At 40.6% G+C, this 25,886-nt stretch overlaps 1 protein-coding gene across 10 annotated transcripts in view; it reads right to left on the bottom strand.

Moving 5' to 3' along the window:
- Positions 1 to 1,974: 1,974 nt before the first annotated feature.
- The window catches only part of CTNND2 (catenin delta 2), a 1,172,806-nt gene continuing 1,148,894 nt past the window's right edge, over positions 1,975 to 25,886 (bottom strand). For 8 of the 10 annotated variants that reach the window (XM_074945025.1, XM_074945028.1, XM_074945031.1 and 5 more), the window contains 4 exons: positions 24,481 to 24,607; positions 17,967 to 18,098; positions 9,415 to 9,488; positions 1,977 to 3,093 (listed from right to left, as the gene is read on the bottom strand). In XM_074945025.1, the coding sequence (XP_074801126.1) occupies positions 2,833 to 3,093; positions 9,415 to 9,488; positions 17,967 to 18,098; positions 24,481 to 24,607 (594 nt within the window). In that variant the 3' untranslated portion in view covers positions 1,977 to 2,832. Of the gene's footprint in view, positions 3,094 to 9,414; positions 9,489 to 17,966; positions 18,099 to 24,480; positions 24,608 to 25,886 lie in introns of all 10 variants that reach the window. The other 2 variants (XM_074945027.1, XM_074945030.1) reach the window with 2 other exon arrangements.

Below are 25,886 nucleotides of genomic sequence, written 5' to 3'. Positions count from 1 at the left end.
TTGTTTTAAAAAGTCCAACATTTTACAGTACATCAAATGCAGTTTATACATTTTTGGAACATTTCTCGCTCTCTGTGTTTTGTGGTCTGTTACAAGGCTGAAGGGAGCAGCAGTAGGTGGTCATATTTTCCCCAATATTAAAAAGAGAAAATTTTACATATCCTGCCTGGCCTGGGAGATGGCACTGGATTGCCAGGGCTGGAAAGAAGCCAGGAAATTCAGCACCTTCCCAAGACTCAATACAGCAAGAAAGAAAGTCACTATTCTGAGTACTTGCCACTGGAGAAGAATGGAATAAAGGGGGTGAGGGGAGGAACATAGACAGAAAGAGTTTCATGCCACTTTGTGCCTTTAATCCAATATCTCTCACTTGACAAATGGTCAGCATTTTGGTTAGCCTCATGGTTAAGAGAACCTAGAGGAGACAACATGGGCATTTTACTAGCTCAAAGAATTTGTATAAACAAAACTTACAACTTTCTGCATTATGCAGACTCCAAGCTCCCTTAGGCCCGTGTGCACGCCTGTAACAGGAGAAATGCATTAATCTGATGGGCATAGTCAATCAGGGTGAACTTCAAGTTGCGAGTGATGTTGCTTTTTTTTTTTTTAATTTTCTTTATACTGAAAATGTGCTTTGTTCAGAAGAGTGCTGCAAATGTCACTTATCTTTTTAACATCCACTTAATAAAGAAAATATAAACAGCCTGTGTCCAAAATTATGAATAATATTTGTAGCTACCTCAATATACTTTTGGCCTACGGTGCCCCTCCCTCCTTTTTTTTCCATGCAATTTTTCCTGTTTACTACAAAGAAGAGCTAAGGTTGCTTATCATACACTGGGAAGATTTGCCAGAAAGGTTCAACTACAGTGCTAGATTACTGATAAACCATGTCTACATCACAACACTTGCCCCAGTGACCTGTACTATTTTTGCTCTGTAATACAGATAAGGATTTGAGAAAGTTTTTCCTGCCTCTGGGGTATAATTCAGGCAATGCTGAGACTATTACAATGAGTAATCACAGAAATGTTTGTATCCCTAAACGAAACTATGTGCTGACGCTTCACTAATTTACAAATATTTCATTTGTATTGGATCTAGTTGTGTCAAGACTGTGCATTGCAGTTAGTTGAATGATATGAATACTGTATATTGTGGATTCAAATTTTTTACTTCCAAGCTGTAGATGAATGAAGATAAAAGTATCTCCATTCATTGCTCCACATTTTGGGGGGAAAAAATAATAAAAAAGCTCATTCTAGCTCTTATCAGTTCCATTTTTTATCTGAGTTTTTAAATGTACAGAAATGGTCAATGGTTTTTATATCTAATGAATATTTTTGGTATGATTAAAAGAAAAATGTCTGCGCCAGTATCTCAGTGCTGGGTCCTTGTCCAGATTTAAGAACCAACCGTGCTAGCCTGTTGTGCTTTGATGTTCTCTCTCCCTCAGGAGCATGAAGAGATTACACTGCTTCTGCCTGTAGCACTTGCTAGTGGGTGGTCCTAGGATGGCAATACAGACTAGGTTGAGATTTTTCTTCATGGTAACAATATTGAGGGATGGGATCTTGAAGGGAATGGCATCAAAGAATGAAAGAATGGGTTAAAACCCTATAACTCCACTTGGAACTGTCCTACTATTTTGACTCACTATCAATAGTGGATGAGGAAAAATACATACTGGAGTTTCCACTGTAAAAAAATTTAAGCTTGAACAAGGAGAACAGCAGATGAAAATAACTCTTATACCACACACACACACACACACACACACACACACACACACACACACACACACACACACACACACACACACACACACACACACAGAATATTATGCATACATGGACACACACACAAGCAAGAATGTGTATTTTTATGATAGGTGCTTGGAAATAGACATTCTTAGCAAATATGGATGACAGATCAATTGTAATTTATTTTCTTTTAACACTGTATCATCATAAAGAAAACTGGTATAAATGAAAAATCTATTTCAAATATCTACATCTAAAATTTTAGGCAGTGAAAAAGCACTTTGTTGACAAGGAGAGTGGAATGATGAATGTTAATTGTCAGAAACTGCTGAATGCCTTTTTTTTTTAGTTGCCACAAACAAATTCACATATCAGAACGAACAATACTGCTAAATATTCCTTTTTGTTGTTGTTGTTAAAACGCACTGGGGAAAAGAAAACAAAAAAACTGGAAATTCATACATCTTTCAAAATTTTGAAATTGAAGCAATATTTAGAACCATAGATGAAGAAACACTGTGGCATTGGTGTAATATACACAATGCACTTGGTTTTTTTTGTCTGTAATGTACATCAAATACTTTACAACAATGCATTAACAAAAGGCAAGAAACATCTTGCTGTACAGAGGAAACCCCAAATGCAACTTGAAGCCTAGATTCACAATGAATAAGGATATCAAACAAAGTGTGAGAAGCTGTTCCCCATAAAGTATGTAAACTGCTTAGTGTCTTGTGCTTAACTCTTGACCCACATCCACTGTCATATTCACCCTCCTTCCTTCGGCCACATTCAGTGTACAGCACCATTGTTTTAGACTCTATAGGCCAACAGTAAAGTTGTCCCACACTGTAATATATATATATATATATCTTTATCTTTCTAATGACTTCCATGTTTAACTTTCATTTCTTTTAGCCTTCTAAAATATCTTAAATTTCCCACACTGGTTATCAGGGCCTTCCTATGGAACAGGCTTTAACAAACTAAATTTGCAGGGAAAAAAATGTCTTGTGGTATGCATGCACATGCACAGTTCCTGGAGCATTTGTGTCTTGCCCAAGCCTCAAACCCAGGAATCTGGAGAAGCTGGATAGTGGCTTGTTTCATAGTTAAGTTCACTATAGGGACGAGCAGCTGAATAGAAGTCGACGTAGTTGCCAGTGGATTTTAGTCCCAGATGCATGTTGTATTCGCTTGCAGGTGGGCGATGATGCACTTGATCCTCAAAGAAGGACTCATCATAGTTTCTTGTCGAATTCTGAAACGGCTGGTATGGTTCATAATCTTTTCTACTGGGCTCCTGTGGAACTGGCTGTGTTGAAACCTAGAAAGATAATAACACCCACAGCTTGTTAGGTGTGAGTAACACTGGAAAACAAACGAGCACAAGGGGTGCACATCCAACAGCTCCAGCTCATTGCAACTTGTCAGGCTGGAGTAAGAATGCTGCCAGTAATGCTTTATACTCATATTTATTACTGCTGCTAACAGATGCTGCTTTGCTTAAAAAGAGGTAGTTAAACAGCAAAGGCGATAAAATTTAGGATTAGGCTGTGCGAACTAGTGGTGGGTTTGAGCCATAATCCTGGAAGATTGGAGCCAAACAATGTAGCTTGCAGCCACCTCTACTATAAACCCTGATGTGTTCAGTCCCTTCCCGTATCTTACTCAGATGTCCATATACTTGGACATCATCACAGGACTCAAATGTCTAATAAAGACACCAAATTAAACAAAGTTTTCTTTGGGGAAACCTTTGGCCCATGCATTTTTTTAAGACAGAAATAAGATGATTCAGACCAAAATTTCTAAACCTGGGTGACTAAAGGTTAGTATCAAGGCACCTAAATAAAAGTGGTTGGATTTTCACAGATGCTGACACTCAGCAGTTCCCACTGGGGGCTTGGCTACACTTGCACATTATACCACAATAAAGCCTTCCAGAGCGCTCTACCTTACTCCCCGTCCACACTGGCAAGGCACGTAGAGCGCTCTAACTCCCTGGCTGGAGTGCTCCTGGTAGTCCACCTCCACAAGAGGATTAACGGCTGTTGTGTATTGGGTGAGACGCTGTAGCTCCAGTGTAAACGAGGAGTTATGTTACAGCGCTCTGATTGACCTCTGGAAACGTCCCATAATCCCATTAACTGAAATGGCCTCTCTTGTCTTTGTTGTGAACTCGGGAGGAATATGGAAGTGGCCCTTTCAAAGCTTAGTTTCAGAGTGCCAGCTGCTTATCTGGTCTGAGAAAAAAACAAACAGCTAATGTTTGCTTTGAGTGAGCGAGAGAGAGGCGGGGGAAGGAGGGGGGTCTGAACTTATAAGACAGCATGCTGACACACTCTCAGCACCCCAAAAACCCACTCTCTCTCCCCTCACATACACACAACACACTCCACCCCCCCTCCATTTGAAAAGCATGTTGCAGCCACTTGAATGCTGGGATAGCTGCCCATAATGCACCGCTCCCAATGCAGCTGCAAGTGCTGCAAATGTGGCCATGCCAGTGTGCTTTCAGCTCTCAGTGTGGACAGACTGGAGCGCTTTCCCTAGTGTGCTCTCCGAAGGCTGGTTTAACCCAAAGCACTCTACAGCTGCAAGTGTAGCCAAGCCCTGAGTTTAGTGGGATTTATGGGTGCTCTGCACTCTTACAAATTGCTTTACTTAAATTCCTAAATATGGATTGAGGACCCTAATTTGAGGCACGCATATGTGAAAGTTTTGGGCTTAATGCCTGAAAATATATCCCTTTCCTACCTTTAAATTGAGCTATTCCCTAATCTCTTTACTCCCTAACATTTAAATATTATGTCAGTCTTGCATTGCTGTTATAGTTCTTTGATAACCTTGTATCTTATGCATCTATGACGGGACAGATTTCCCATCATAGATACACAAAATCCAAGGCTATCAAAGAACGCTCTTCCCAATCAATCACATAGACTAAGTCAAACTATTTCAATTATTTGTTTTTGCACAGCCAAGCCTCAAAGTTTCGATAGGGGAAATTTAAAGTAGAAGATGAATTTTATAAACTGCTGCCAAGTATCTTCATGATCAGATGTTTTTCTAAAAAAATATGCTCTAGTTCAAGCACAGCCACTGGAGTCGAAGCAGGAATTCATTCAGGGAAGTTATATTTCCAGTGTTAGTTAGCTCAGACCAGATGATCACAATAGTCCCTTCTGGCCTTACAGTCTATGAATCTGAACTCCATTCTTTTTGCTTTGCAGCCTCTATGTAATTACAACCAACTTTCCACCACTGCATCCCTTTAAACATCTGTCCTTTTCCAAACGCTAGAGATCACAGCTCACTTTCTTATGAGGAGCATGTGTAGCTTAAGCTTGTGTTAGTGCTGTTCCCAGACCTGCCAGCACCTTTCTTTCCTCTAAGGAGTCCCTTGATTGGCTCCAGTAGACGAGAGAGAGAGAGAGAGAAAGAGAGAGAGAGAGAGAGAGAGAAGCAAAAAATCCCCTATTAATCTAGATCCCCCACAGTGCTGCACCTGATCCTAGGTTGTGAATATTTTTGGAAATTTTAAACACCATTTAAAAAACCAAGAACCTTTAAATCTTATTGAATGTACTCTCATCCCACAGGAGACATTCTGGTATGTTTTTAACATGCTGTATGTACAACAGAGGCTAATTTATGATGTGTGGGTACACTGGGGAGGAGGGAAAAGATACAGTCATGCTTTCCCCTGTGCAGCTGGACAGAAGGCAACTGTAATTTGGTGACTAGTGCTCTGGGACAGCTGGCAGGGAAACTGGCCAGTGCTGACTGCAGTGTTCTCAGTCCCAGCATTGGCGTGGCATGTGGCCAGGGCCTCACGAGGCCATGGCTGCACCGCAGTCCTGACAGAAGTACAGGTTACATCTGCAGAAGAAGTGTAGTAACGGCCTCCCCTAACCATGCTCCCTTGCTTGCTCTTCCACTGCACAGGCATAATGCCTCTGGAGACTCTTCCTCATCTAGAGCCTCCCAGGGCGGCTCTAGCTCACAGAGCCATCACAGAACTCCACATGTAAATCCTGCTTTCTCCCTTCACTCTAGCCGAGCCCACTACATGCCACCTAGTATGACATGACATCACATGCTGCTGCATGGGGAGATCTGCACGGCTATTGTGTCAGCATCATGGCCAACACCAGGTCCCTGGATGTCGGCTCGGTATTTAAAAGCAGGGGAAGCAGAACAGCCGCATTTGGACCACTGCACAGAGTGCCAGTGTCACCCACCAACTACCACTGAAGTTAATGTGAGAAGAGCATGCTCAGCACATTACAGGAGGTGTTCAGCACCTCACAGGATTGGGCTCAGTATTATTACAACAGCCATGGTTTCAGTACACCTAGATTCCAGGGGGTTGGACACATTGTTTCAGCCCATATGTTCAAACCTGGATGCCTTGGAATAGAGATTTGGATACACAGCTATCCCAACCCAATGGAATACAATTGTATCTAATGCTAAAAAAGCAACCACAGACCTGAGACTATGTCTTATTCACCAAAAGACACATTTTTGGGGGGGGGGGAATATACTGGCCTCACATAGGCTAATTGTAATGGGCATCATAAATGCTGACTGCTGTTGGAAACGAAACTCCTTGGGTGCTACATGAGCTCACATATTTTGGAAATGCCCCGTATCAAGAATTTCTAATCTGAGGTGAGTCAAAGGACCAATTTGATAGTGGATGCTAATAGGAGCCCTCCCCCTGATGTTTCATTCTTGGATATATTCCTGATGCCTGGAGATTACCTGATAACAAGGCGGCGTGGTTTCAATGTGCAGCTTTGGGTGCTAAAAAATGAATCCTGCAAACATGGAAAAGTTGATTCCCACCAAACACTGATGCCTGGCTCACTGATATGGCTGATCACACAGCTAACAAATGACTAACAGTTGTGTGTTCTCTGCACCTCTGAGAGTAGGCCTATTTAGATGTCTAAATATTAGGGCTGGTCACAAAATGTTCATCAAAATCACATTTTGACAGAAAATTGGGTTTTGAATTAAACATTTTTTTTCTGCAAAAAGTGCTGCTTTCCCCAGAAAATTTACATTTAGACTTTTCATCAAGATACCGAACACCTGGAAACGAAAAGCTTTTGGTTTTCAAACTACAATTCCCACTAGGAATTGTGGGGGCACTTCTGAATCACAATGTTAGGTTCTCAGCCAAAATTTTCTGCAGAAAAGACTAAATATGGATTTATGTACCTGACAAGTTTGCACCAAGTTCAAAATTTTTTGCCTTAAACTTGCTGTCTCATTTCCCATTCTGAAAAATGGATATAACACTTACATACTTCATAGGGCTATTGCAAAAATTATCTAGTGCTTGAGCACTTTGAGATCTCTGAATGAAAGGTGCTATTTAAGTGCAACATAGCATTGTATATAATACAATTGACAAACAAACAATTCCACAATAATCTGAAAGCACTCTATTGATGGGGGCTCAGGAAATGCTCTTTTGTATCATCCCTCCAACTCCATATACATCCATATTCTGGAAGTTCATTTTATTTTAATAAGGGGTATTAACTTGCCAATTATGGTACCAGTTAAATACACAGACTGCTCTACTTTTTCATGAGCTGTTAAATGCACACTGTGGTGTGAATGGACAGACTGTTCTAAAGGATTTCTACTTAGGGTGTGGGTCTATGCTTGTGTATGTGCCATTATCTTCTGGATGGAACGCCAGACTTTGTCATGTATGTGTACACACACATGCACAAATTCCCTCTTTCAAAAAAACATTGTGGGAACTGATGTTTATGGAAAATGTCCAACTGACAAACATGGAAGCTAGTGGCCTCTATTAACACAGGTATAACACAAACAGCTGACGTTAAGGATGAAAGGGTAGATCAGTCTCTAGGCCCATTCAGTACTTGGCATCTCTGCTGAAACTTTTAAACAAAGAGAGCCAGGTACAGTAACTCCTTGCTTAACATTGTAGTTATGTTCCTGAAAAATGCTATTTTAAGCAAAATGATGTTAAGTGAATCCAATTTCCCCATAAGAATTAATGTAAATAGGGATGAGTTAGGTTCCAGGAAAAAAAAAATATATATATATAAAACCCCCCACACACAGTATAAGTTTTAAACAAACAATTTAACACTGTACACAGCAATGATGATTGTGAAACTTGGTAAAGTCAGAGGGTGGAAGAGGGTGGGATATTTCCCAGGGAATGCCTTGCTGCTAAATGATGAACTAGCACTCGGCTGAGCCCTCAAGGGTTAACATGTTGTTGTTAATGTAGCCTCACACTCTACAAGGCAGCCCGAATGGAGGGAGGAGACACAGCATGGCAGAGAGAGACAGATACACACACACTGTGTGTGTGTGAGAGAGAGACGCACATTGCCCCTTTAAGTATGCTGACCCCACTCTAAGTACACTGCCCTTTTAAGTAGATTAGCAAGTTGAGACAGCAGCTGCTGCCAGCAAGCTCCCTGAACCCTGTCATGGGTCAGAAGGGGGGGAGGGGGACACCCTGACATCAGCACCCCTTTCCCCCCTCCCTCCCCCGCACAGCAAGCAGGAGGCTCCCAGGAGCAGCTCCAAGGCAGAGGGCAGGAGCAGCACATGGCAGTGGGGGGAGGGACAGCTGAACTGCCCGGCAACAGATAACCTGCTGGGCAGCTGCCTCACAGGGAACTTAGGGGAACGGGGAGCTGATGGGGGGCTGCCGGCCCACCCTGGTTCCAAGCCCCCACCAGCTGGCTCCAACGGGCTGCTCTTTCTGCAAGCAGTGGACAAAGGAGGTGGCTGCCAAACAACGTTATAAGGGAGCATTGCGCGACTTTAAACGAGCATGTTCCCTAATTGATCAGCAACGCAACAATGAAACAACATTAACCAGGACGACGTTAAGTAAGGAGTTACTGTAGTGTCAATGACAGTGCTGTTTTTTGTGGTGCAGATACCTGACCGCTTGGAACTGGATGCACACCACCAAATTCATGGAACATAAGATATCAAAAAAACATGAGGTTCCCACTACTGGATGAGCTAGTGGAATTACTTAGGCAGAATCCTGTGTTTTTGTAGTCTGTGCCAGTGATTCTCAAAGCCGGTCCACCGCTTGTTCAGGGAAAGCCCCTGGCTCCCACTGGCCACGGTTTGCTGCTCCAGGCCCGTGGGGGCTGCGGGAAGTGGCGCGGGCCCAGGGACGTGCTGGCCGCCCTTCCCGCAGGCCCCATTGGCCTGCAGCGGTGAAGCACGGCCAGTGGGAGCCATGATCGGCCGAACCTGCGGACGCGGCAGGTAAACAAACCGGCCCGGCCCGCCAGGGGCTTTCCCTACACAAGCGGCGGACCGGCTTTGAGAAACGCTGGTCTATGCCACATATACACATGTAGTGTGGTCTCTGTACTGTATGCCATTATAAACTGCTCCACATTTTGGAAACTTGGGTCCAAATTCCCTGCTGGTGCAGAAGAGCACAGCACTTTTGAAGTCAATGGAATTGCTACCACTTGCAAAAGCAAAGAATGTAGCTCTCCCTGTCCGCACTTCACTATTATTTTAATGGTTTTGATTGTTTTAACAGGCAAAACAGTGAATACATTTTCACTTTTTGTATAGAAACTAGTGTTTTACTGTACTCACATACCTGGTTGTGTTTGATATCTTCAGCAGGTGCACCGTAAGAATTCCTGTACAAAGTTGAGATTCCAGCATTTTGAGCTAAAGACAGAAGCAAAGGAGAAAAATATTACCAGACATGTCTCTCTGCAGGATTCTTCCATCAACACTTTATTTTTTGCAGTGATTTTGCTGTTATTACACTACATATATTAACATAATACTGGTTAAGATTTGTCCCAAGTAAAAAACATTCATTCTGGAATGAATATATATGTACATAAGAACTAAGAATTGGCATCTTTTAAAGGCATATTGAGAGAATGATAGCTTTTTGTTTTTTAATTAAGAGGGTGAGATTCTTAATTTGGGATTATTTCCTTCTCTTTGCTGGTTAGATTAACTGTGCTGATTAAAAGTAACAAAGAAGGCAACTGAATTGTATCTTTGAAAGCACCAGCATGTACCTAATCTTTATGAAGTGTGGCTGTTATATGAATAAAGCTTTCAATTGCAAATTATCACATAAATGCCAGACTTTCCTTTTCTTCCCTTACCACCAAATAATCTAATTCTTCACTTTGCTGTGTACATATAAATCACTTATTAATGTTAGTGGGTAGAAGTTATACTGAAATTGTGGATTTCACACATAAGTCAATAAGAAAACTTGGTAAGCAAATAGCAATAAACCATAAATCTCAGGCTAAATACATTGTATTATATCATTTATACATTTAACAGATGCATCTATAAATACTGGGACTAAAAAACCCAGCACTTTTGTTCCTTGGATCAGGCACTTAGGATGATGATGGACAAATGCACGAATTAGCTGCACTGCAATGCTGCTTTTGTTATAAGGTGAAACCATTTCGGGAGAAAGAGATTTAAATAGCTCAAAAAATGAACTGCCAAAAGGCTGATACCTGGTGAAAATGAAATGATCTGGATGATCAGGCCTCAGCCTGTGAACTAATATGACTCTTCCCCCAGATGTCTCATGGTTAAGCTCGTTGAGTGAACTGAGTTATGAGCCTGAAAGTGTTGAGATTAAGCAGTAATTCTAGGGACAAGGAAAATATCACATCTGGCCTTTAGAGGTGCTTTAGGAGGGATATCAGTTTTTCTTCCTTTCCAATAACGTTTCGAGCCATGGGTGTCTCAAATGGGGCTGATTCTGCCCCTGCATTTTCCCTTGCCACCTATCTGAGATACATAGTGCAGATGTGCTTGGAAAAAACTTGCGCACTTTGGATATTTGCAAGAATGCAAAGTAAACGATTTGTGCAGTTGCTGCAGGTCACTCACAGAGAGCATGAATATAGAACAGTTACTTACCCTACAGTAACTGTGGTGTGTCAAGATGTTGTACAGCTTACAAGAACATAAGACCGGCCATACTGGGTCAGACCAAAGGTCCATCCAGCCCAGTATCCTGTCTTCCAACAGTAGCCAATGACAGATGTCCCAGAGGGAATGAACAGAACAGGTAATCATCAACCATCCCCTATCGCCCATTCCCATCTTCTGGCAAACAGAGGCTAGGAACACTATCCCTGTTGTAATCAATGTGGTTCCTACTGTAGGTGCATATGTACCTAATGCACACAAGACTATAGTTTTTCTGAATAGCGGAGCGTGTGCCTCTGTCTCCTTATGCTCCTGTACAAGGGCAGAGTGTGAGTGGCTGCAACCCTCCTTCAGTTCCCTTGCAATTCAAAGCCCAGGTTAGCTGAGGAGTCTGAAAAGCAGGGATGGAGGGCAGGTCATGGGATCCACTGACTATAACATCTCAAAGAACCAGAATTTCTGCAGGGTGAGTAACCATTCTCTTTCTTTGAGCATGTGTCAGTGTGGATCTGGTGACTGGCAAGCAGTATCCCCTCTGGACAGGTGAATGAGGCAGGCCAGTCAATCAGTCAAATAATGAGTAAAGCACTGCTTTCCTGAACTTGGCATAAGACCTGGCTGCCATGGCAAGGGTGCAATGTTTGACAAAAGTCAGTAGGTTGCTCTGCAAGTCTCAGGTACTGTCACATTCCTGAATCAGGCTGGAGATGCTGCTTGTGTCCTGGTGTAGTGTGTGGAGCACATGGCTTGTACACTGACGTTTAGAGGGAAAGGCTCACCAGCTACCTGAGAGCAGGTGGAGCAACACTGTGTGATCTGCTTAAAAAGTCTCTCTGATGAGAAGGTTTGGCCTTTTGATGAGCCGAGTATAATCACAAAGAGACGAAGAAATGGTCTAAAGGGTTTAGTCTTGTCTAGGCAATAGAGCAAGGCTCTGGAAACATCCAAGAAACCTAGCTGCTTCTTTCCTGGTGTTGAGTATGGCCAATAGGTTGACCAGTAAGGCCTGGCAACTTTCCACTCTGAGTTGTAAAGAGCAGTAATAGTAAGATTTTTCTCCCAGACACATTGAGCCTTTTTGGGTCACTGTCCTCACTCCCCCACCCCCTTAGAGGTACACTTGTTTGATTTAGACTTTTACTGCACTGCTCAAACATCTAAGTAGTCTGGGTTGTGGTGGGCATGGAAGTACTCAAATCCAGATTGAGAGACCTGGTATCTTTTCTCTACCTGTTTTGCAGTTGTAGTTATAATGGCTGGTGTCTGCCACCAGGCTCTAGCCCAGTGGTAGGCAACCTGCAGCTCGAGACAGTTTGTTTACATTGACTATCCGCAGGCACGGCGCCCACAGCTCCCAGCTGCTGCGGTTCGCCATTCTGGACTGACAATTGTGAGAATGTCCAACTTATGGAATTCCTCTGATGTGACCGAAGTCTTTAGCTCCAGAGTTTCAGCTATTCTCATAAGCAGCTCTTAGACTTGAAGACATCCAGGCTGGTATGGGTGACAAGGAGATCACCTTGTGAGATGACAAAGATGACAGGTCCTTTGGTGGTGTTTTTGCTCTGCTTCTACTGTCTGGGCACAAGAGCAGATGTGAAGACCGACCTATTCCTTTTCCTCAAATGTGGTGGAGAGTAGATTCTAAAGGCCTGTAAGGACGGACTCCGAATAAGCTCAATAGGGCCACAGAGGCATGCCTTTAGGGTGTTTGGTATTGACCAGAGCAATGCCATTTCTGCTGAACAGATCTTTCAGTAACAGATCTCAGAGGAGCAGGTTCTCTGTTTGAAGGTGTTGAGAATGTATGTCCCAGTGACATGTGTGGATGATGCTGAAGTATATGATGCTTTCAGTACTAAGGTTTGCACCGGTACGGGTAGGTGTCTCCGTACTGATGATGGTCCCCAGAGTGTTGTCATTGTCTGTAGATATCGACACCGAGGGATGTGTCACCAGAGAAGGCTTCCTCTGTGCCACAGGTTGCTCCTTATTACCAGAACTCAAAGCCACGTGGGTCTTGGTGGCTGTATCCCTGAGGCTTTATTTGGTCTGTCTTTATGGGAAGACACTGAGCTCCACCTGGAGTCTCTGCCTTTGAGATCAGAGTGGCCCCGCTTGGTGCTGAGCTTTGGTACTGTAGGTGTTGGCAATGGCTTTGCTGCCAATAGTCCCTGAGGAACCAGTGCTGTGCAAATGCCAGGTCTTTCCTCATGGACATCTTCTCTGCTCTGGTCTTTGGAGTCACTTGCCTGCTAGACAGTGAGCTGAAGGAAGCTGACTTGTCCATTACCCAGATCCAGATGCCTGTTTTCTCAGGATCTCAAGAGACCTTCACAGATTGCTCCAGATGAAGCTTTAACTGCGTGTCTCACAATTTACATTTTATAATGGAGAATGAAAGGCACACTGAACAATTTACTTGGTATGTAGGGCTTCCTAAATAGAAGAGGCACCTGCTGTGTTCATCCATCAATGGAATTGTCCATCACAGGACAGACACAGCTTGAAGCCCACAGATTTCAAATCCACCAAATTGAGAAGTCTTGTACAGGAGGAGTGTCTGGAGGACCTGTGCACAGGGTCTTATATAAATACTCAGCCCAGATAGATTGGTATCATTCATGGTGGTTGTCTGTCACAGAATCAGAAAAGGTATGAAGATTTTATGAAGAGTTTGAAGAAATTTAGCCAAAGCTAAACTAGTGGGTCAGAAGTTTGCCAGGTTCCATTTCACTGCAGGAGTGGTAAAATAGAACAGAGGGTCATGGTCTTAATGCCCTCATACAGCAGCATGAGGAGCTAGATAATGCATACACGGCCTCAACAGACACTGCTGTTCGCTAACAAACAAGCATCATGTGCTTGAGTTACATGGAAACCACACAGACACATAGCAGAAGAATTCAAAGCCACGTGGGTCTCGGTGGCTGTATCCCTGAGCCTTTATCTGGTCTGTCTTTATGGGAGGACACTGAGCTCCACCTGGAGTCTCTGCCTTTGAGATCAGAGCAGCCCCTCTTGGTGCTGAGCTTTGGAATTTGTATAAACTTTATTATGCAAATCACAAATTCACATTGTAAAATATAAACAAAACATAAACTGTACAGAGTCCTTTATTTAACATATTAAAGGAAAAATGGCATACAAAGAGTTTGGGAATGCCAAGAGTTCCCAAAGCAGAAACCTGGGCTAGTTTAGGGGAGAAGATGAGAGAACTTAATCTCTTGAGTCAATTAAGAAGTCCGTTATACGTGGATGAACAGTTGACTATTGATGTCAAAAGCTAAAGAGGATGAGGACAAGTGAAAAGGAGAGAGAGGGATGAATCAATCCACATTTTGTGGTTAGGGCCCATCCCTTGCTGAGATATTGTATACATATTAAGACATGTAAAATTATTAGGGGGCGGGAGAGGGAGGATGAAGAAGGAAGTGATTTTAAGAAATGGGGGAAGAGGAAGGATAGAAAGAAGCATAGTGGTCAGACAGAGTGAGGCAGCAAATGGGACTATGGGAACTGGAGCTGCCACATTACACCCCAGAGGTGGCTGCATTTCAGTGATGGATGAATTAATATTTCAGCGTGTATTTTCTGTAGTAACAATAGGTAAGTACAAGTGACGACTGCAGATGCTGATGTTACCATATCCATTTATATAAAGTAAAACTGGGAAGTTTTTAAGGGCCACTATGATACGGTTTGTGAAGAACTCTGTGGTCCCCTGGTGTGAAGGATGCTATATAAATCTAAACTACCCGTATTATTTTATAAGATGCCAAGGATTATATTGGTGAAAAGTTAGCAGACAAATAATTCTCCTCAGCAGCATTCTGTGAAGAACACACTGATAACCTTAAGACCAGCTTTGAAAAGGCTATAGCTAGATATTTATGTGATAAAGATATCACTGACCTAAGTCTTCCCATATATCTTAGTTCACTTACTTGATTCATGGCTTAAGATTAACATTCAAGTTTCATGTTCCAAAAACTGCTGACTCTGGACACATTTATAGTACTTTGAAACAAGAAGTCACTAACCCAATGCTCTCATACGCATAGTCTGATAGTCAGCAAGAAAGGGAAGGATAAATCAGTTATAGCCAGTCATCTGTCCCTTGTACTGCACGTTCTGCTTCTTCCGTTACGTTCAGCAGAGCTCCTCTTTTAAAACATAGTTCAGAGCAGTAAAGTTGAAGATTTGCATGTTATACAAATACCAGCCGGGGGGCGGGGATGGTCTCCTGCCTTCTTATCACTCCCAGCTTCCTGCATGATGGAAGACGTGACACTGGCGTATGGTATGTACATACCTTTGTATGATGGTTTCTTTAAGAAAAGCAAGAGGTAAAAGTTCCTTTAGCAATGGCTGGAGAAAGATATTTCAGATGCACTCCCTCCTGTTTGTGTTCAGAATGCATTTTCAGGGCACCTGGAATGTGTGCAGGCCATTAGATGAGTAAGCCTGAACACTGGCATCGAAGGGAAATGGACGTTCTTTAAAGTAAACCTGGAAAATGTTGATCCAAAAGATGCTTCTGCTCCTGGAGTGGTTGATATAGGACACAGACAGTGATGCTTAATGTCAGTTCAACAGGAGAAGCCACGAAGTACAAGAAAAATGATCTTCAGAGCACAAATCCCATGAAAGCATATCAAAACCTTGCTTTCCCTGATCAGGAGGGGAATGGCTGAGAGTCAAGCTATGGCATTTATTTATGGTAGTCACACATTTTTAAAGAACATAATAGGTTTGTTACCTTTTTAAGTTGTTTCTTATTATTTTTACAGTCCTCAAAAATAGGCTAGTTGTGTGATGACCTGTAAATGTAGCAAGGTGTTATAAAAGCAGAGAGAGCAAAGGAGAATGATCATATGGTTCCTCCTTTTCTCTTAGTTGGCCTCAGGAAATCAATGGTATTTCAGAGCTGCTTAATTCATTAATAAGGATCTTAACACTTTTTACTCAGTTGTTTATTTCATAGCTTTTTCACTGTTTTCTGCAGGCTTCACAGACTTCCCCACATATTCCCTTAGTGACAGGAGGCCAACAGTACTATTTAAAAAAACCCAAACCCTATCAGGTAGCAACCAACAGTTCACAGGACACTGTCTGGGACCGTAACCTGGGAATGGCTTTGTAAAACCTGGGACAGTTGTGGATAAATGGGCATATGGATATATTGGTAGATATGCATGCTACATAAGTCAGTGGGAGAATTGCCTACATATCTTGCACTGAGCATTTTTCATTGTGCCACAGAATAAGAGGAAATCTATGCATCACAACTCCAACCTGGCAAAATATTTCTCTAAACCCCACATGCTCCTTTACAACCCATCCATGTACTGACTACAGTTCAGTGATGGATATGCAAAGTATGTACTGCAGGCAGTGAGGGAATCCTTACCCCTTGTTACAGGATGTAAACCCAGGCAAATAGGAGAACAGCCCAGTACAACAGAATATCTCACAACAAAAAACAAAAAGATTGATTTTATATTATTTTTATTGAAATATTCTTATCCAGTTCACCTGGTTTCCTTTACATGGTTGTTGTCGCTTCTTATTTCTCTATCACAACTGACAAGTACTTTGTAAAGGTGATCTGTGCATTTGTTACAGTCAACAGTCAACACATACTAGTAGAGTTATTGACTCCATTTAATTATTTATAGGCTTTGCCTTCCTCAAATGGCTCTTGATTTGATGTCAGACCAACTGTAAAGGGTTGAGATTTGGCAACCTGAAAGAGAGAATGTGATTCATGAACTCCTGTTTCAAACACACAGTGCATGTACAGTACTAGGAACTACAGTAGATCTTTTAAATTTGACGTTGTTACTCATCTCTCACAAAGGGGCGAGTAGCTGGATAGTAGGCTGGGTGGCTTGAAGTTTGATGCAAACACTTTATTACAAAGAACCCCATGAAAAAGCAGTTACAATGGGTGAGGGAGACATGGGGACTTAGGCACAACAGGGAGTGTAACTCAAAATGGAACAAAGGGGTTGGGGCAGTGCCAACCTCCATTCCTTAAAAAAACAGCAAACAAGGGGGAATGAGTGAAGTAAAGAAAGAAAAAGAGAGGCCAGAGATACTGCAGTAAAGAGAAAAAAGAGAGAAGGGTGGGGAGATGAAATGGAAGAGAAATGAACATGGATTTTAAAAAGAGGCAAAAAGAAACAAGGTAAAAGATGTGTCATAAACTGTCAGAAAATGCCCTCCCCTGTGATCATTCTTACTTACTATGCTTGCCTGAACTTTCAGATACCTTAAAAAGGAAATGGTATCCTTTGCCCTTCCCTACTGCCAAACTGGATTCTGACAAGCCCTCTTCATGGATGTACCCAAGGTCCTGACAAAGTGTAACAATAGCTGAACACAGACCTGTCCTCCACAATCATGTCAGTAATGACCTTTACAATGACGCTGTTTGGGTGACAGGAAAAAGTGAATGGCAGCAACGTCACGTCAAGGTAGGGTAGAACAACTCTATTCAGTGTGATTACAAGTCATTTGCAAACATCCCAAATACCGAAAACTAATGTCAAATACAGTACCTTAGATGAATGAATGGCTTCCTCTTTGCTGCTTCCCCATGTAATGGCCTGCTGAATTGTCTCCTAAGGCCAGAGGCAGACGTTAGGACTCCCAGGCTCTCAATAGTGTGCAAAATCTATTTGGTTGTTCTCCCATTTCTTATATCACTTCTTAGATTTCATGTGAATTCATCTTCTTGCATGTTGCTCCTCCATGTAAACTCAGATGATAATCTGCAGGGTTTTGGTTACCAAGTACTGTACAGCACAGGAAACTGATCTTGAATGCAAACTTCTGGATACAGATTGTAGCATGGGAAGTTTGGTATTGAATCAGCATTCTGATGGTGTCCCAAGCAACATTAAGAACCTGGCAGAGAATCCGGTCTTGGAATCCTCCAAGATCTTTACAGATGTAATAGTGGGGGAAAATATCCAGGCATCATGACATCTCTACAGGTCCATGTTGTAATAGGATTAGATGTTACAAAGTACAGGGCCACTCCTGATTGTTATAAGGAGTTGTACTAATAAGATTCCTTTTACTTTCAATCTTATATCTATGAGGTACTCAGACATCACAGAAGTTGATCTCTTTCACTATTACAGTAAACTCAGCCAAGCCTAGAAAATGTGTCTATTACAGTCAATTTATATATGTGATGTGTAAGCACCATCTCACCTGTCATGGTGTCTTTCCTGGAAGTGTGTTCTCCTTTATTACCATGGTAAGCGACATTTGTTCCAGTTGATTCGTAGTCTGTTTTCCTTTCTTTTAGACTGATCATTTCCCGAGGTGAGGCTGGGGCACTTGCTAGATAGTAAAAACAAATAATTTTTCTCCCCTCAGACCACTGCAAGCACATCTGGGGTAAACAATTTAGTAATATTTACATTTGTTAATATATAGGAATTAAACTGTGTGAAGTGTGTAGGCAGAATTGGATTTGGAAAGGGGATAGAGGTGCTGCTGTTTCAAATATATGACAAATGTATTAAAGGCAATTATTAAAAACTACATTTCTGTCTGAGCATTTTGTTCCTTCTCCATTTACATGTAACAACTAAGATGATCACAATGGAATGACATAAGCAGCAATTTTATTTTTCTTCATCCTTTCCATTTCTTTAATTTGTACATTTGACAACAATTTTGCATCGTCAGGTTCACTTCCCCAGGTATCATCAGTTTCTCCTTTGTGGAAAAGACTTTTATAATGATTAACAGGGAGCAGAAAAACCCTTATAAGAGGGATTCTTTGTTTCATTACTTGAAAATAAACAGGAACCATGTAACTGTTATGAGGGAAAAAAAAGGCATTAGTACGGAAAATGTAACTTTAACTAAAAAAACAAGATATGTACAAATCTTCAGATAAGTGCTCAATGCTTGAAAGTAACTCCAATAATTCTGACTCTAGTATTATGCGTATGATTATCTCTATATACAGCAATGATCATTAAAAAGTGAGCCTCTACCAAAAGTACTGTACCAAAGAATCATCAAAATTAATTCCTATTCCAGGTGATGGAAAAACAATGGGATTTCGTATAGCAATTCTTTTTAATTCTTTTTAATTCTTATAGTCTGTCTTTCTGATTATACTGGAATAACATAATTTAGTTATCTAAAGTATCTAAACTAGCAAATGTTGAGGGTGGACACTGTATTTAACTGCATTGCTGGCTGCACCTATCTAAAGCACTACTCACTGTAGTATTTAGATGACAAATACGTTAGTAAAGGTTTATGATAAAGTGTTCATAAAATAGAGATATGTTGGACATTAGGGCAACAATTAGGACTTATTAATGTATTTCTTAAACTTTTATTTCCCCCAAACCAGTTTAAGAATAGAGGGTTTTTTTTTCTTCCATTGAGACCCCTATTACCAATTCTGGGGTCTTTCTCCCACAGATAAGAAAAGTTTGATTAAATATTTCTGGGGGATAATGTATTTTCTCAGCCTTTGACAAAAGTTAACCCAATAACAAATGAATGCCTCGACACAGTCTCCTAAGGTACTCTGGATGCTGCAGGGCTCTGCAATTCCCAGTACTTTATAGATTCCCCAAGTCTGTCTATCCGTTGAAGTTTTCTTGCACGAAGAATAATTTTTGGTGGGGTTTTCCAATTGTTATTAGGCATTTACATTTCTACATGCAACCAAATCCAACTGGTTCTGAGGATTTTTAGTTTCATTTATTCAAAAGCACTAAGAATCTTTAAAGAGGAAGGAACACAAATAAAGAGGGATTCCCAGCCGCGGAGCAATGGTAAGAGGAGGGTTTTCTTTTAATAGCTTGGGTAATGGCAAGTTTGTTTTAATGACTGTTTAAAAATCAGGCCCTTTTTAGGGAAAAATAATGTCACATAGTTCTTTCTCTTTCACTCTCTGTCTGGAAATCCAAAAGAATATCCCTCCAGGAAAAATAAAACTGCCCTATGTTTGGAAATGGTGTCACAAATGTATTTCATCTTGGACAGCTCCACTTTTATGTGTGGTCAAATCTAACCAGAAATCAAGGGTTTCTTGGCCAGCAAGGGACTTGCAAGGTTAAATCTTTATTAAAAAGGATGTCAGCAATATTCTCCCTAGATGCTACCAGCAAGAAAGCTTTTGTATTATCACGGTGGACTTGGTAAGGTCTCTAGTGGTAAATCTGTTTTTGATTGCTAGTAAACTCATGGCAAAACGATTGCTACTGCAGTCTATGTTTACTCCAGCTGGGAGTGAATGACCATCACACACAAGGAGGGCTGGAGGGAGGTGAATAGTGTCCTGCTGTTATACCTGTTAACATGGTTTTCCTGAGGCCCTTCTCGCTGTTTCACAATTTTAAACACAGCAAAACCCACAGGTTGCATTAACTAATTCCCCAAACAGAAAAAAGAAGCTTCTAACTCGAGGTGCTGTGCTAACAACTACAGTGCAACTCCTTACTGAATACTTTCTGCATTATGCCAACATCTTCCCTTTTCACTCTGTATTTTACCCCAAGTACCATGGGAATCTCACTGAATATTGCTTGGGAGAATTTTGATTCAAGCTGAGCAAAGTCAATAAAATAAGTGTGAGGGTCTCCTTGAGAAATTCCAACATCCTTTAAACTTCCTGTTTTGTGGGGGAAGGGCAGAGAGACAGGGACAGAATTAAGCTCGGGTTCCAAATTTTAATGAATCAAGGGATTTTATACCTACATATTTCAAATCTGGGAACAAGGGTGATGATCATTGTCCAGGTTGATACTAAATTTCCCATTAAGCTCTAATGTTACAACAAACAAACACCCCATTTTAAAGTCTTCTTATAGTTAAATTTTCAAAAAGCTCATTTAGGCATCAAAAGAAGTGAGGAGATTTTCGAAAGCTCAGTCCCTTGAATGATGAGTTCTTTTGAAAACTGTCCAGAAGTGTCACAAAGGGACATGAACTCTTGAAAATCAAGCTGTTATATGGGTGCTTACATGGGACCTGAGCTCATCTGAAAAAATGATCCCCAAAGTGCACGCGGAACAATTCAATAATTGCCCCAATTTGTTATGTAATTTGGGGCCCCAAAAACTATTTTTTCCCCAGGCATACACATATGCAAGTTCCACGGAAATAAATGGAGGTTCTGTGTGTGTATATTTAAGGCAGAATGGCTCAGTAATTATCTACTCTAGATTAGTAAACATGGGCAAAACATTGGAGAGAGAGCAAAATGCGAGGATAGGGTTTGAGTAGTGAATGCCTAGTGAATGCACTCACTTATAAAAACAATTTTCTCCAAGTATTGGTATTTATTTTTTCCATTTTGATCTCAGTATCAGAGGAGGTACTAACATTTCTTCTCATGACACAAACTTGAATAGATGGACAGAAAGGCAAAAGCTTTGGCTCTCACAAAATCTATACACACCAGAGAGAACCCTGGCTTCTGCTTCTCAGCATATGGGATGAGACTTGGAAGTGGTGTCTGCCTAGAGTTTAGTTGGAAAGTTTCAAAATAGTGATGACAAAAATTAATGGGAAATGTCAATGAAAAACGGAAATCCAGGCTTCACTGAAGTAAATGACAAAGTTCCCATTGATTTGAATAGGGCCAGGATTTCATTTCAAGAGTTTATCAGAAAATATTATAGATTTAGACTGAAAATAATTGGACCAATTCAAGTGCGCTACCCCAGCTCTTATCAAAGAAATGAAGTAAAGAAAGACTAATGAGAGATAAAGTATTATATAACATTGGGGTATTGGCTAGACCCCTCAATGTTCACTTAGAGACTTCCCAGCACTCTTTAAAAGTTTTCTACTGCTTAGGAAACAAAGTGGATACTTATGGCTGTTAACGTGACAATGCTAAAACAAGAATTAAGATTAAAAGTGAGTTTCAGTTAAGTTTTTATGTAGGGCACAAGTATAACCTTTACATTTGTTGTTTAGTATGTTATTTGAACTTCACTCCTTTAAACATCTGGTTTAATGAAGGCAAAGCACATCAAATAAATTTCCTTTCCTCATATTTAGAAAAGGTGGTTGGTATATTTTTAGTGTGGTATTGTAATAACAATGAATAATAGCACTTTCATGTCCTCCTTACCATGACAAAAAGTGGACATTTATAATTATTGTGTCCTTTATTTTTGAAACTGTTCTGTTCATTACTTAAATCACAAGGACAGAAATTTGTTCTCTGGTCTCATATCTGTTCTTTTCCTGTTAAGCTGGTATTGTTTTACTCGAGTTTAACCTTTAAAGGATATGTTAATACATAGTAATTTTTTAGAAAGAACACTGATGTTTGATAATGGTTCAGCTTATTACACTGTAACATTTCTATAGTTTACAAAAAGTTCTGTAAAAACTCATGCATAAACCTTAATCTTTGGTCATTTCCTCCAGGAGTCCTAATTTACACTGCATTTTTCTTGTTAGGATTAAGATAACAATTTTGCATCAATTCGGAATTTTGATTAAATTTTCTCCCCCGGTTGGGACCCCTGGATTTAAGAACTAATGTTAAGCAGTTGGCTGTGCTTATGTATCCATTAAAACTGAGGATTGCTCTTAAAGCGACTGTCAGCTAACTATCTAGCATGGTTTTAGGACTCTGACACCATCAAAAAGACCCAATCAGACTCAGAATATGGTTTTGGACAACATGTGTCCTCGGCCAGAATCTAACAGGACAACATACAAAACATAGCTCCAAAGGGGTGCTAAGACATTGCTAAGACATCAAAACACTAATGGTCATGTTAAGCATGCAGCTTTTTGTACACTGTCCAAATGATAAAACATAACTGTCTGTCCATTCCCTGGAGGAACTATATCTATTCACCCCATGTGAGCAACAGCTCTCCACCATCAAATCCACAAGTGGACTCCTGCAGAGTTTTTACTGGAAGCATTCATGAAATTGTCTGTTGACAATGGACTGACTTTATGGTACTGACTTTTGGGGGGTGGAGGGATGGGGCAAGGTAGAGTCCTATATATTAGACAAAGTTAGATTCCCTCCTTGAGCTGAACAAACAACAGAAAGCAGGAGATACTTGGAGTCAGATGTTCACTGAAGCTCAGGGCCAGATTTTTCAAGCACTCAGCACTCACAATGACGGTCAGATTTTCAAAAGGGCACCCATCTAGGTGCCTGTATGAAGAGCAGATTTTTGAAAGTGCTTAGTACTCAGCCATGACTATGGGGATACTTGTGGCCAGACTTTCAAAATAGCTCAGCACGTTGCCCTTGTAGATTAAGACTGGACTCCTAGATAGTTAACAAACATCAAAAAACAATCACTTTTGCACTAGGGTGTAAGTAGTTTAGCCAGACATATCTTACTGCTGATATCCCAGTAACTCTGTGGAACAACTTGTATATGAGGAGTGATTAATAAGATTGGGACTGTTCATCTTAGCAAAGAGATGACTAAGGTAGGGACATGATAGAGGCCTATAAAATCATGAATGCTATGGAGAAAACGAATAAGGAAATGTTATTTACCCTTTCACATAACACAGGGTCACCCAATGAAATTAATAGGCAGCAGGTTTAAAATAAAGATAAGGAAGTACTTCTTCACACAATGCACAATCAACCTGTGGAACTCATTGCCAGGGGATGTTGTGAAGGCCAAAAGTATAACTGGTCTCAGAAAAGAATTAGATAACTTGATCGGGGGCTATATGCAACCCCACACTCTGGGTGTTCCTAAACCTCTGACTGCCAGAAGCTGGGACTTGACAAATTGCCAAAGCCCCACTTGACAAATTGCCCTGTTCTGTTCATTCCCTCTGAAACATCTGACATCAGCCACTGTTGGAAAAACAGGTTACTGGGCTAGATGGACGATTGTTCTGACTCAGTATGGCCATTCTTATGTTCTTAATGACAGAGGTTTAACAGAGCAAGCAGTAAAATGCAAAGTGAGAGGCTGATAGGATTTTACTGTGTTTATTTTAGAAGACTTTATTTTTATTGAGGATTACTTTCATTTAAAGTAATTAAATATTTTAACTTGGAATAAGTGGAGGAAAAAGAGGCCTGAATTCTCCATGTGAAAACTGAATCGATTCCTCTATGTAAGACAGAAATAATTCTACAGTGGATGAAGTAGCAGTTAATTACAGTTTATATGTTCATGGCATTGATATTAGATGTAGAGTTGCAGTCAATCCTTCTGCAAATACATCCATAATGAGATGCCCAGCTGACGAACATTGGTGTAGATCCATTGACTGGAGTGGAGTTATGATGATTTACACGAGCTGAAGTTCTGGCTAACAGTATAAAACATACATAACAAATGAATTTGTGGTTTCTATGACTAGTAAAGAAAATTACTTGGAAGCATCTGAGATGGGGAACTTCCCAATGCTAACAGTAGGCACAATGGTCCTGGGAATTTTCACTTTCCCAATCAGATAATCTTAACTGGCCAGTGGACAAGGAAAATAGTGAATGGACATTCATAGTAAAAGGCTACACTGGATAGTCTGTCTGCTTTACATTTCTACAAGGCATTCACACAAATAAAAAATATTCCTGTATACAAAAATACACTGATCAGAATGAAAAAATGTTTCCCACATGCTCCCATCACGGTTAATAATGCATCTAGATGCTACTGACTGGCACTTAACAATGGAAAGATGACATTACTAGATTACTTCTCTGTTTACTTCAGCCCTGGAAGCATGGTCTTACCTGAGCGATTATTAGGAGACATGCGCACTGGAGAGATGGAGGGTGTGCGTGATGAAGAGTATGGTCTTTGCCGATCCCTCTCTATTGTTGAAGATGAGGCTACAAAGTGATACTGTGACCATCCATCCTGCATGAGGACAATATCAAACATTGGGACAGGTTTCAGTGAAAAAGATGCATATGTACAATACTCTATTTTATGTAAACAATACTTTTATTTTATTTAATCACTAATTATGATGAATACTCAGTTACAGTAATTACATATCAACTCACAACGGTCACTCTGTTCTCCAGTGCTAGGCTGCTTTACTCTGCCCATTTACAGCATGCCAAATACGCTCAACACTGCAAAATTTAAGATGGTGCTCAGGGTCTGTCTACACAACGGGGTAATGTTCTCTATGGGGGCAAGGGGAAGTGTGATTTCTAAATTGCTCTGATGTGTTGCACATTAATTGGTCTGTGGAGACCCTGCTGGTTCACTCTAAAAGTTCCCTAACATAATGTTGTTAAATCACACTAGGGAATTATTAGTTTGCACCAATTAATGCACAACTTGTTAGTGCATTTTATAATTCGCACCCTCTATAGTGCACATTATCCCACTGTATAGACAACCCCCCAGATACTACAATATAGCCCACAAAATACCTACAACAGGCACAAAAACACAATCCCTTTTAGGGCTGTGCAAAAATTATGCAGAATTTGAATACAGTTTTAGGCATTTTCATTCTGCCCTTTTCCACACCACTACTTTTCCTGAAATGTCATAAAAATGATAAGCCAGCTGTGAAAATATGCAAAATAATGATATTTTGTCTGATTTACAGTGTAAACATTTTTTCCTTGAAAACAGTGCTGTTACAAAGGAACATTTTAATGTTGCAAGCAAATGTTAAATGGCTAGATGATGAGAATTCAAGCCTTTTGAATTTTGTTATAAATATTTCACACACCCTCTAGTCTAGTTAATACACTGAGACTGCTCAGCTGTTTGTTCATAACTGGGAAACTAAAGTAGGTTCTTTACAGTGTTTTATTATAATATAATGCCCATTTCCCCCAGCACTGTTTTCTCCAGGGTGCACAGAAAAAGTTGCCCTCTGTATTTGAAATTGAAATGTGTAATGATATGAACATTTCTAAGTTAGCTGCTGCTCAAGTTCATATTACTGAAATTGACTTTATTTGTGCAGGAGTCAAACACTGGAGAGCCTAAAGCTGTTTTATGGTCTAACATAACATAACATAAATACTAAATAGTAAAATTTTTTCTTAAGTAATTAAACTAGCATGAAAGCATAATGAGAGCTAAAATGGCTATTAGTAGCTCTTATATTGGACTCCACTATATTATTTCAGATGCCACAAAATATTTACTGATGAAATATGTTTATCAT

This window comes from Natator depressus, chromosome 2, assembly GCF_965152275.1.
Source record: "Natator depressus isolate rNatDep1 chromosome 2, rNatDep2.hap1, whole genome shotgun sequence".
NCBI classification, from domain to species: Eukaryota; Metazoa; Chordata; order Testudines; family Cheloniidae; genus Natator; species Natator depressus.
This window is presented reverse-complemented; position numbering and strand designations above follow the sequence as displayed.